The sequence below is a fragment of the Diabrotica undecimpunctata genome, chromosome 11, assembly GCF_040954645.1.
Source record: "Diabrotica undecimpunctata isolate CICGRU chromosome 11, icDiaUnde3, whole genome shotgun sequence".
Lineage (NCBI taxonomy): Eukaryota > Metazoa > Arthropoda > Insecta > Coleoptera > Chrysomelidae > Diabrotica > Diabrotica undecimpunctata.
The window spans coordinates 14,944,408-14,957,471 of NC_092813.1; the positions used below are offsets into that span (position 1 = coordinate 14,944,408).

General features: G+C 30.9%; 1 protein-coding gene across 1 annotated transcript; it reads right to left on the reverse strand.

Moving 5' to 3' along the window:
* Window positions 1-1,277: 1,277 nt before the first annotated feature.
* LOC140452705 (uncharacterized) lies at window positions 1,278-1,874 on the reverse strand. The gene has a single exon (XM_072547026.1). The coding sequence runs from the start codon at window positions 1,872-1,874 to the stop codon at window positions 1,278-1,280; it is 597 nt and encodes a 198-aa protein (XP_072403127.1).
* Between the last annotated feature and the right edge of the window lie 11,190 nt (window positions 1,875-13,064).

Genomic DNA, 13,064 nt, shown 5'->3' on the forward strand with positions numbered 1-13,064 from the left:
GGCAATTCATAAATTATTATCCGCGGTGTAGAATCCAGATATGATTTAAATTAACTGTAATTTAAATTTTTGAAATTCCGAGTAGTAATAAATTTATTTGTATTAGATTTGACATCACAACCAAATTTTAAAACAACCAATTCATGATCGCTTATTTCTGGGATATGTTTTACTTCAATAGACAAGATTTTATCCTCAGTAGATGTGATTACATAATCAAGCAGAGTCGATGTGAACTGGGTGATTCTAGTTGCTTGATTTACCATCTGCCTTAGTCCAAGACCATGTAATATATCTGTAATGAACTGTGTGGAATAATTATTGGTATTTAACAGATCAACATTAAAATCGCCCAAACAGAGTAAATGATCTACACTTGGCAGTACTGATGATAAAGTTGTTTCCAAAACTCCAAAGAAAGTTTTATAAAATGCTCCATAAGGATTATATAAAACACCAATAGCTAGTGTTTCATAACGAAGAGAGAGTTTTAACCATATCTTTTCAATTTCATTTGATGACTTAATCAGCACATAATTTATATTACATTTTATGTAAATACCTACACCTTCACCTGTGTCATTTTTATTCCTGTCGACTCGCTCAAAGTTATAGCCAGGTATATTAATGTTTTTACTGGATATTGATTCCTTTAACCATGTTTCACTTATACCCAAAATATCTAAATCATTTTTCAAAATAAGTTCTTTTACATCAATAAAATGCGCAACTAGCGATCTAGAGTTTATATGAGCAAACTTTAAACTACTCATGTTAAGCTTAGATTAGATCCTTACTAAATTGGTACAAACGATTATGTAAATAATTTAAGCAAAATTTGTAGATGATTATTATTTCCATAAACAGTAATTCACATGGTGATGTATTAACAGTGTAAAAAAATATATAGATATTACTCTTTAATTCAAAACACAGTATAAACTAAGGATTTTTTACTAAATAACTCAAGATGTACAGTTAAATTTGAATTAAAGCTTAAAGAAAATAACCTAACAGTAAATAAATTTAATTCGCCTAAGTTCAGATAATTAAAGCAATAATTAAAAAAGAAACAAAAATAAAATGTTCAAAGAAAAATGAAAATAAAGTAAGTACCTATATGCCAAAATCTATCCCCAAGATATACCATTATAACTAATAATAATATTAACTCTAATTGCAAACCAACATATATGAAAATAAATTTAAATTATAATAAAGCAAGGTCGTTTTCAGATAATATAAGCTTCTTTGACCCATTTTGTGATACATATATTTTACCTTGATATGTCCAGCAGTTTTTGGTACCCACAGATGTCCTCACTTTTTTTTAATAATTCCTGACAATCAGGAGAAAGCATTTCACTAATCACGACACTGCAACCTTTAAGATTTTTCTTCTGATTAAACACTTTTGTTTTCAACCATCTGTTTACAAACACAACGGCTACCGGTCTTGGCCTCTTATCCAAATTTCGTTTTTTACCTAGTCGATAGCAATCAACTAAATTGGTTGACAAGATAGGTTTATTGTTGATTATATTTGTAATAACATCAGGTAGGTCGTCTTTTTCTTTCTCATCGACACCATTGATAATGAGGGATTTAAGCCGTTTGTCTTGTTTTAGATATTCAATGCTATTTTGGTTTTGAATTACAAGTTTTTGCACTTTATTTAATTCTTCTTTGACGGAATTACTTAATTCTAACATATTTTGCTCAAATTTATTTATAAAATCTATTTGGGTACCTGAGATATTACTGGTTACTTGAGATCTTAGATCCTTCATACCTTGTTGTAAAGCTTCTTCAAGTTTCTCAACACGTGCTACATTTTTATTGATTGTTTTAGGAGTATTTCTTGTTGATGGCATTTTCTTTAAACTATATAACTTATACGTATCACTACACTAATTAGTACTGAAAAACTATTAAAATGAATGCAATTTACCGTAAATAACTTAGGTTTTCTCGGAGCTAGACTTAAACACACACTCTTACTCGTTCAGCGCCATCTATCCTATCTATTATATCCTATCCTATTTATTATTAAAGCTGCATTTAGGGTACAAAAACATAAGAAATAAAACATATAATGTATATGAAACTTACATTTTTTTATAAAAGAGTTCTCTAATGCTAAAAAGAGTCAGTTATTTTCTTCTGCACAACATTTCCGAAAAATAAAGCTATTATAAAGATATTATTAAGGATATTTTCTGTAATATCCTTAATAATCTGAGCTGCTTCTTTGGTAATTTTGGATGCCTCCCTGAACTGATAAAATCTGGATATGGTCTCAGCAGCTCTCATTGCTTCTTGGATTGTAGGATAATCAACGCCGTCTTTTTCTTCTTCATTATCTTCATCAACATTCATTTCCACATTTTACACTTGTTCCATAATTTCTATATCACTTAAAACTTCTCTCTAGTTTGCATTAAATTTTTGTATCCACTCTGACAAAGGCATTTCGTCATCCTCGTTAACATCTTGAATGTCAGGAGAAACTACAGTCAATTTAGCTTGACGAAAACACTTACCAATTGTCACTGACGTAACCGCACTCCACATATTGTCTAAAAACTGAACTGCGTTAAGAATGGTAATGTTCACTGGTTCCCCATTGTCCATACAAAAAATCATTCTTTTCAAAAGCTGTTTCTGATAACGGCCTTTTAAACTTCTTAGGATTCCTTGGTCCATAATCCGCAAGATATTTGTGCAGTTGGCTGGTAAGAAAACTAGGTTGATATTGGTTCCTTGTCTCACTTTCTCAATTCTTCTTTAAAAATAGCAAAAGTCCTCCATACTTGTTTGTTGGCTGTGTAGTTTACTGTTTTTGAAACATCTAGGATGTAAACTTTTTCCAATAACTAAAAGCTTTCTTTTCTCTGTACCTGTTATGTTTGCACAAACGAAAGCTGTGACTCTTGTTTTGAAAGTTTTCCACTTTTTGCTTTAAATTTCCTTTCTGAAATTTAAAGTTTTGTCTGGCGTTAATTTGTAAAAGACACCAGTTTTATCGCCATTGAGATATCTTCATCCTTGTATGGTTGCCTTAGTTGCGGCCATGTGTTTTGTAACCAATTACCTGTTACGTTATCGTCGACACATTTTCGTGAAGGAAACTGAGTGCCGAACTTTAAACCGATCTAGCCAGCCGATAGAGCATGTGAAATCTTCACCAAACAGTTTTCCGAACTTTGTAGCCTTCTCCTTTAAAAGTGGCTCAGACACAGGAGTATCAGAACTGCGACACTGCTTGAACCATTTGACTAGAGTTGAATCTACATCACCACGAATGCACTTCCTAATCTTTTTAACATTTTCTCCCTTCTCATTAAAGGCTTTTAAAAATTTTGTCCTTGTTTTTTAGGATTGAGCCGACAGTCGAATTAACAAGTCCAAATTGCCGACATACATCAGCAATTTTTCGACCATTTTCAAATGCTCTTATAACATGCACTTTATCTTTAATATACAAAATCTTCCTTTTAGTACTACAACTTGCCATATTAAAAAATAAAAAGTTAATTACTAAATTAAAATTAAAACCTAAAAACAAAACGAGGCGAACACAATTTCACGATAGCGACAATTTCTTAAACTGACTGTTCTGATACCGAAAATTTGACTGTTAGGATGACACTGATAAATAAGAAATTATGGAACTGTAAAGGTTTATGATTTACAATGTTAGTTCGTTCGTTTTGCAAAGGTCGGACAATACAACCGAGATGACGTAACTACCGATGCCGTAATGTCCAAGTTCGTCTGTATGTAGTAGGTACATCTGTTCGGGTTCCATACCTCACGATTTCTTACATATTATTCGACATATCCAAAGGATACTTCAGAACTTCGTTTTATTGGATATTGATTGATTTCATTCGCCTTTTTGTCCGTTTCTCCATATACAACCAGCATCTAGATGTTATATAGGTTCAAGCTCCTTCCGAAACCTACTAAAACTGTTTTGTAATGAAATAGCTAAGAAGACTTGTGGTAAAAGCTGATACTTCACAAGGGCTTTATTAAAGAATTATTAATACAAAACTAATAAAATAGACAGATTTATCTGTAATCTGCAAAAAGAATTTATATCTTTAATGAAATAATGCAAAGAAAGTTACAATACTACGAGTAATTATACTTTCAAAAAAATAATATTATTTAAATAAAATAGAGTTTTCAAAAAATTGTGTTTATTAAATACTCAAAATGACGTAAATAATGAACGTACAGCTAAACAGGTTGCCGTCTTTAAACGAATTGAAATAAAACTTAGTACGCAAATTAATTAATTTAAAAGTTTAAATTTCTCGACACAAAAAAAGATTTCATTCATACTACAATTAGGTTACAAAAAAAAATAAGAATATTTATAATTTTTATCGTTAAACGTTACACCTAGTAATATTCTTGTAAAAAATAAAAAAATTATGTGCCCCTCACTAAATCACCGAACGCCAGTGGCGGATCCAAGGGGAGGGTCACGGAGGTCATGACCCCTCCCAAACAAAATTAAATATCAATCAGATAATCATCAAAAAATAATTTAAAACCCATCAACCCTATAAGCAGGAAGTCAAGAGTTGAAATGATTCAAACTCATTTTTATTCTAGGTGTAAGTGTAGAATTATACAAAAGAATTTTTACATTGCTCTTTAAAAAAATCAACAATTCTGAATACAGTAATTCCTCGACTACCGCTACCCAGACTTCTGCGAATTCAGAGATACGCGATTTTCAAATTTTGTCAATTCGTCATTTGGGTGCCAGAGAATCGTTCGATTATTATCGATGAGATAGAATTACCGCGCACACATTATTGCTTACTCTTATCGCTACATTTTTATTTTGTATTAGGTATTTCTTATCTTCAGTTTTGTCTACAAATTGGTTGTTTGTAATTTGAACATTTGTACATGTTATATTTATCTATAATAAATATCAAAGTGAATATTGTTGTTGCATTAGCTCTGTCTGATACGTTAGTGATCACTTAGTCGTCTTCTTCAGTCACCAAAATTAGATTTGAATCTATGGATAGAGGCCATAGAGGACACTAAATGCATTCTTCAAAATAAAAGATCAAATCCTGAGTCTGTTTTTAGCAAACTTTACTATGAAGTAAAGGAAATAGCTGAACAACTAGACATTGAATCGAAGATGCCTCGTATAGTTGCTCATCAAACCTGTTGTCAAAACCAACCTGCTAACTTTTGCGAAGAATATTTCCGAAGATCTATTTATTTACTCCTTTTAGACAATATCTTAACTGATTTAGAAGAATGACTTTCACCGAAAGTTATGAAGCTATTTAATCTTCGAGTTCTTTTACCTAAAACTGATAACACACCAGAAGATAAAGTTGCATTAAAAAAAATTGTTGATTTCTTTCAGGATATTATTGGATTTTTATCTACTGCATATTCCACAGTAGAACAAGAGTTTTCACTGTGTATTCAATAGTGGAAAAGGATGTGCAAAATAATGGAAAACTTCCTGATTCTATTTTAGAAGCATTAGAAAACTGCGATATTCATATATATCCAAATATCAGAATATTTCTGCAAATATTAATTACACTGCTTGTCACTGCAGCAAGAGCAGAGCGTAGTGTTTCTACGCTTAAGCGTCTAAAGACTTGGCCACAGTATATTGCTTAAAAAGAATTAGTAGGTTCACTCTCGCATTTTCACGGTTCCAATTTTGAATCCACTCCTAGGTCCGTGCCGGTCCGTGCGCAATAGATTTGGCGAAAAATGCTGCTGTTGCAAGATTTAAAATATTTCATTAGTTTCAAAGAATATTCCAAAATTATAATAAAATAATTATTATTATAGAAGTTCTTCACACTTACACACTTCTAAAGTTTGAAAAATCATATTGCCTAATTGACTTAATCTATTTAAATAATTAATCATAAGTATCTATCGTGTTTGTCAAAGTGAAATAGATTTGTTCTAAGTAGTACTTGTAAAGAATTTCTACGTCCTTGGAGATCAGTATATCATTGTTCCAGAATTATCAACACATAATTGTAAAATTTTGAAAAATGACTTTATTATGTTGGAGGGGTTAAAACTGCATTTTCTATATATTTTTAAATCATCATAACTGTATTTACGGAATCACCGGTCATGGCAAAATTCGTAAGTAAAATTACGACGATTTACAAATGAAAATGCAGTTTTTATCCCTCCGACACAATAAAGTCATTTTTCAAAAATTTTACAGTTATGTCATTATACTTCCGGAACAGCGATATATGCTATCACTTTTCCATCGTTGTCTGGAAGTGGAATCTGATTTTATCTTTCAAAATTATGATTTGACTGTTACTGTTCCTGTCTGTGAGTATCTTAGCTGGGTGTAACATATATTCTATTATTTTATATTCTGCAAGAATTTGAGTATTACCTTCAGAAACTATTTAACAGGCCTCCCAAAACCCAGCTTTGGTTTGATTTGTCATGCTTTAGTCTCAAAAAAAACTTAAGCTATGTAAAAAACATAATTTTCTTGAACCTTTTAAAAAAGAATATTAAATAGCTGAGGAGATATATCGCATGTCAGGATTCGATCAATTAATTTTGTACTCAGCCTGAAGCCTTTTTCTGAAGTCAATAAATCAAAATTTGTCTTAAGGAAAATCTATTTTTATCCATAGTGCCCTATCATATCTTGTATGTCGCTATACGTTCATTAATATTGAAAACATTGTTTATCTTCCCTATCTACCCTTTCAGTGGTCGCCTTGTTTATTTTTTCTATCTGAATATATTCGTTATATCCTCCCCTTTCATTTGCTATGTCGCATGTTAGGATTCAATCAGTTGTTTATTTTGTACTCAACCTGAGGCATTTTTTAAGTAAAATAATCAAAATTTGTGTTATGGTAAATCCATTTTTATCCATAGTGCCCTATCCTATCTCGTATGTCGCTATACGTTAATTAATATTGAAAATACTGTGTAGTGCCCTTTTATTTAACGCATTTTTCTGTCTCAACAGCATTTTTACAGCTTTTACTTAATTATATTTAATTTTGGTAGATTTTGGTAGTTCAGATTTCTTTCCTAGGTGGCGTAGTTACCTTAATGGACAAACAGTGTGACATCCTAGTTTTTTATATCGATAGATTCTTTCAATTGTAAATGTATGTAAAAATTTGAGTTTAACTAACTACGTTTTGAACGTAGTGATCCTACAGTGGGATATTTAGGCTATATGACATTTTTTCATTTCATTATTTTGTTATTAATAAGTTGTGATTGTGGAAATATATATATATATATATATATATATATATATATACAGTGTGACCCATTTAGATTGGAAACACCTCTATAAAATTTGAAGTGGTTAACCGATTTTAACCAAATTTTTTTTTTAATGTCATGTAATAAAAGGTCTATTGCGGGACAAAATATGAAATATTTAGTTAAATTTTCAGGGCATTCTACGATACTTTTTCTTCATCGAAAATGGAGAATTTGTATTAGCGATTATTTTATTAAAAAAATTTCTACGCCACTGGATTTAAAGTGGCTTCAAATAGCTATGACAAAAATTTCATTAAAACATATTTATTAATAACGAAGTTATGACAACTTAAAATGTTAAAACTCACTAAGCTACGAGTCAAAAAAGAACACCCTGTATCAACAGATAACCATAAAACTAATTATTTTTCAAATAATTTTAATAATAAACCACTACTAGACAAAAAAATGTTTAAAATAGCATAAAAATTTAATGCAAGTAACGCACTTACATTATTATTAACTTTACACGCTACAACTTAAATCTCAGTTGCCATGACAACGATATTACTGTTTGACATTATTAATGTCAAATTATTAAATTACTAATGTAATTATACCACATTATTAATGACAATAATTTCATTAAGATATATTTATTAATAACAAACTTATGACAACTTAAAATTTTAAAACTCACTAAGAAAAAAAACACTCTGTATTGACGTTAAAAAAACACTCTGTATTAACAGAAACATGGAAACATAATTTTAGTCCTATATTTATAGGTCCTATAATTTAGTCCAATCCTAGTTGCCTCTACCAATCCACCATCTAATTGGATACATTTGTCGTAGCGTTTATGAATATTCCTAATTACATTTCTTAGTTGTTAGAGAGTAATTACTGCACATGCCTGTCGAATTCTTGCACGAAGTTCGTTTACGTCTCTTGCACGGGTTTGGTAAACTTTTTGTTAGGTAACTCCCCAGAGAAAGAAGTCTAAAATTGTGAGATCTGGAGATCTGGGTGGCCAATCTATCAACGGACTACCCCAGCCTATCCAACGGTTCGGAAAATTTTCATTTAGCCATTGCTTCACGGTTCTGGCGTAATGAACTTAACACCCATCTAACTGGATATACAAATTTAATCGTTCATTAATTGTGAGCTCATGAATAGCATCCCACAAGTCGGTGTTTAAAAATTATAAAAAGTTCTGTGAGTTCAAGTTTTCTTCAAAAAAGAAAGGACCAATAACTCGCTCGTTCAGTATACCACACCAGACATTGATTTTTTGATAATACTGGCTTTTACAGTTTATTACCCAATGGGGATTATCTGCTGTCCAATAGCGAAAATTCTGTGATGATCGTGGCTTCTGTGGCTTCGTCGGTAAACAACACGTTTTTAAGACATCGCCGAATACTCTCTCGAGGCACATTCAAATATAAACTGGCATTCCTTAAACTGTCATTAGGGTTATTTCTGAAATGATCTAAAATGATTTGATCATTTCCTCTTCTTCTTTGTAGCGGGTTATTTTTTAAAATTAGTTCTGATACTGCACCATATTCATTAAATATTCTATTAATTTTGTTTACCGTACCGCAGCTAATATTAGGACGATTCACATGTCTGTCAGAAATACTGTACAAACTTCCCTGGCACTTCTATCGTTATCTCCCAAAAGACGTATAATTTCAATGTTTTCTCTCAAACTTAATCTTGCAACCATGACACAAAATATTATTAAAAGAATTTGAAGTAAATATTGTTGCAGATATTATGCATAAATTTATGCTAGCACTGAAATTTTTATGCACAAATAATGTCAAACAATAATATCGTTGTCATGGCAACTGAGATTTAAGTTGTAGCATGTAAAGTTAATAATAATGTAAGTGCGTTACTTGCATTAAATTTTTATGCTATTTTAAACATTTTTTTGTCTAGTAGTGGTTTATTATTAAAATTATTTGAAAAATAATTAGTTTTATGGTTATCTGTTGATACAGGGTGTTCTTTTTTGACTCGTAGCTTAGTGAGTTTTAAAATTTCAAGTTGTCATAACTTCGTTATTAATAAATATATTTTAATGAAATTTTTGTCATATCTATTTGAAGCCACTCTAAATCCAGTGGCGTAGAAATTTTTTTAATAAAAAAATCGCTAATACAATTTCTCCATTTTCGACGAAGAAAAAGTATCGTAGACTGCCCTGAAAATTTAACTAAATATTTCATATTTTGTCCCGCAATAGACCTTTTATTACATGACATTAAAAAAAAAATTGGTTAAAATCGGTTAACAACTTCAAATTTTATAGAGGTGTTTCCAATCTAAATGGGTCACACTGTATATATATATATATATATATATATATATATATATATATATATATATATATATATATATATATATATATATATTCTATTTTAACTTGTATTCATAGTTCGCTACTTGTGTTTTTTATAATCTTGTTTTTATTATAACTGCTATCGTAAAATTGAAATCCTCAAAATATAATTTATAATTCGAATGTATTATTATTTTTTCATCTATAGAAATTAGTTTCCTCATTAGCTCTTCGTTTTATGAGATTTCTCACCAGTAACAGTGAATACAGCGTGATTGTCTATGGAATACAAAAAATTAAATATTCGATTAATCCAAACTGATGGATTCAACATAATACATTTTGAAGGACAATCAGTAATCATTATTTGGGAAACTATCGATAATTGTCGAAAACGTTAAATAAAGGAAAGTATTCATTATTCCGAAAATCTCATTAAATTTTAGGTCGCCACAAGTCACACTTTTCCTATTTATTTTCGAGCAGTGTATTAAAAATTATATTGAACAGTGTAACAAAAACTGGAATTTATCTGCGCGTGGAACTCATGCGCGTGAAAAAAATGGAACATGAAGAACAAAGGACTGGCGGCAGAGTGAACCTACTGATTCTTTTTAAGCAATATACTGTGACTTGGCTTAGAAATAGAACTTCGGAGGAAAGGTTAACTGATTTAGTACTCATCAATGTGCATTCTGAAATTTCTCTAAATGTTAATGCAATCGTAGAACGATTTGCTAAATTGGATAGGCGCAAAGAATACACTTTATAAAATTATATATTATTTACTTATCTTATTCTTATAATATTTTTAATCACTGAACTCTTATTTACCACTCGTTGCCGGCTGTTGCTGACAATTCGTGAGAAAAATTTCAATACCGGGTAAAAAAATATTTCACTCACTTGTAGCATAATATGCCTTATTATAGAAATAACTATTCTTAATAATATTAACATAATATTATATTATGTTTTTTATTGAATAAATAAATTTAACTAAAATTCTGTTCTTCTAATTCTTCTTAAGGTTCCTTCTTCATTATGGAAGGGTGGCTATAACTATAGCAAATTGCTCTTTATCTTGAGCTGTTCTTAGTATCAAATGTGTGTCCATGCCTGTCCAGTCCCCTACATTCTTCAGTCAGGAGCATTTTCTTCGTCCTGGACCTCTTTTTCCTTCTACTTTCCTTTCCATTATGAGTGGTAGAAACTTATATTTTTCCACTCTGTAAATATGTTCTAGATAACTCGTTTTTCTGTTGTTTAAAATGCTTAGGAGTTCTCCCTCAGTTCTTATTCTTTTCATCGCCTCATTGTTGGTCACATGCTCTGTCCACGAAATCTTCAGCATCCTTCGAAGAACACACATTTCAAAGCCTTCCATAAGCCTCATACTTGTAATTCTAAGATAAGATAAATACTTTTTTTTTATTGAATAAATTAACAATTAAATTAGTAATCTTACCGCATAAAATGCAGGTTTCACCACAAAACTGTATAATAAATCTGTATATGAAGCCATTTCGATGAAACACTTGTTTTATAAGTTCGGGCAAAACTATTTACATTTCGAGAGGGGTAGTATAGTTATGTTGATAATATTAGTTGTTTTCAATGAGCTTAATTTTTATATTAATTAAGCCAAAACTGATTAAATTTTGAAAGATATTATGTAAAATCACTCTCAAGTATAGTGTTTAAGAAGAAAATGTGCCAATGTTTATGGGAAAATATGAATACTCTAACCCAGACAAAAGGTAAAATTTTTCCCCGTCGCATCACCCATAATCTAAATTCAATAGAATTAACAGGGCAGGAATTTTGTAGTTAGCAAATAGTTGATAGTAAGCGGCACACAAATTTACTTCTCAATTTTCATTTTTGACGGATTACATCTGATATAAGTCCGAACTGGATAAAGTAGACTCGCCTTGTTGCGAAATTTATTATTTGAGGTATACGTGAATGTCAAGAGAGGGACAGGCTGACAGTGTTATCTTTTTCGAAAGTAATATTATTATTGCAATTTATTAAGCTAACCCTAAAGCAATCCATTTATTGACCTTCCAATAAGTTTTTTTACAATTATCTTGGTACTCTTCCATATAGGAAATTTAAGCAATGAAATAGCTGATCTCGCAGCAAAATTAACCTTATAATTAACGAATGATAGTGACAGTACTCAAACTGCCAATTATCTTAACCACATTTAAACGTTTCACACTCAACTTTTGGCAAACTAACTGAACTATACTGCAATTTAAATTTGAAAAATACAACCACATTGAATATTAGTGGATGTGCAGAAAGAAAAAACAATAGTACCTAGAAGACTGACTAGAACACACTAGGTTAACACATAGATACCTAAATGCATTCCAGTAATGTGCCAATACTGCCACTGCCAGCTATATTTCGAACATCTATATTTGTTCAAAATACCAAAGAGTGCCAATGATTAAAGGCTAATCGGAATGAGGCTCTAAATTAATCAACCAATATAAGCATATATTTAGTTTTTACCCATCTAGAAACATGTTCATGTTCAAAATGCATCCCTAGTTTATCATCGTGACTAAGAAAAACATATCCAAATACTCTACTGATCACTCTAGCATTCTTATGTTTCTGTTTCTCCATATTTTCCTAATACCTTTTTATATTCCTGGTTATTTGCGCCCATTCTGCTATTGAAGTCACTTACTAGGTAAATATATATTCCGTTTTGCTTGTTCTGTGACCAATGCAAATTCTTCCCAGAATTTCCTTATTATAATCCGATTCGTCATCGTTTTGGGCCATATACAAATATTATTGTTTCTAAATTCTTGCTTTTTTCTTTCATATCAACTCAGTATTCTCTCTGATCAGGCTCCTCTAATTAGCTAATTGGCTAACGGATCTGGAGTGCACTATGCATCCTACCCTTGCCGCTGCTCTCTAATTTTCTTTTATTCTACTATATATAAATATATGATCATTTTCTGTTGTTATCATTCCTTGTCCTTTTTTCTTAGTTTCGGTTGTTTTTCTATTATTAGTATATCTAGCCCTGTTTCTTTAAACTTTATCTTCAGTTCTTTTTCTCTGCCTTGTATACTTCTGATATTCTAGGTTCCCAGGTTCCATATTTTTTTTCTATTCTCCTTGTTTTTTTTTGCATTTCACTTTCCTGTCCATTATTATTTATTGTACTTGTTTCCTTATCCATTGCTATTTTTGTTCATCATTTACTCTTTCCTTAACTGGTACTAACGGGTCTTTTTGGACCCAACCGGATAAATTTATCTTCGTATTTTGTTCGCACAAGCGTCAGATAACGGCATCTTTTAGGAGTTCTCCAAAATCATACACACGCATCAAGGTGTGAAATACCAGTCGATAAATGGACCTTAGACCCCTAGGTAGGTCTAGGGTCCATTCTCTG

Coding starts and splice junctions, on each gene's coding strand:
- LOC140452705 (XM_072547026.1), bottom strand. CDS start 1,874: ATGCCATCAACAAGAAATACTCCTAAAACAATCAATAAAAATGTAGCA.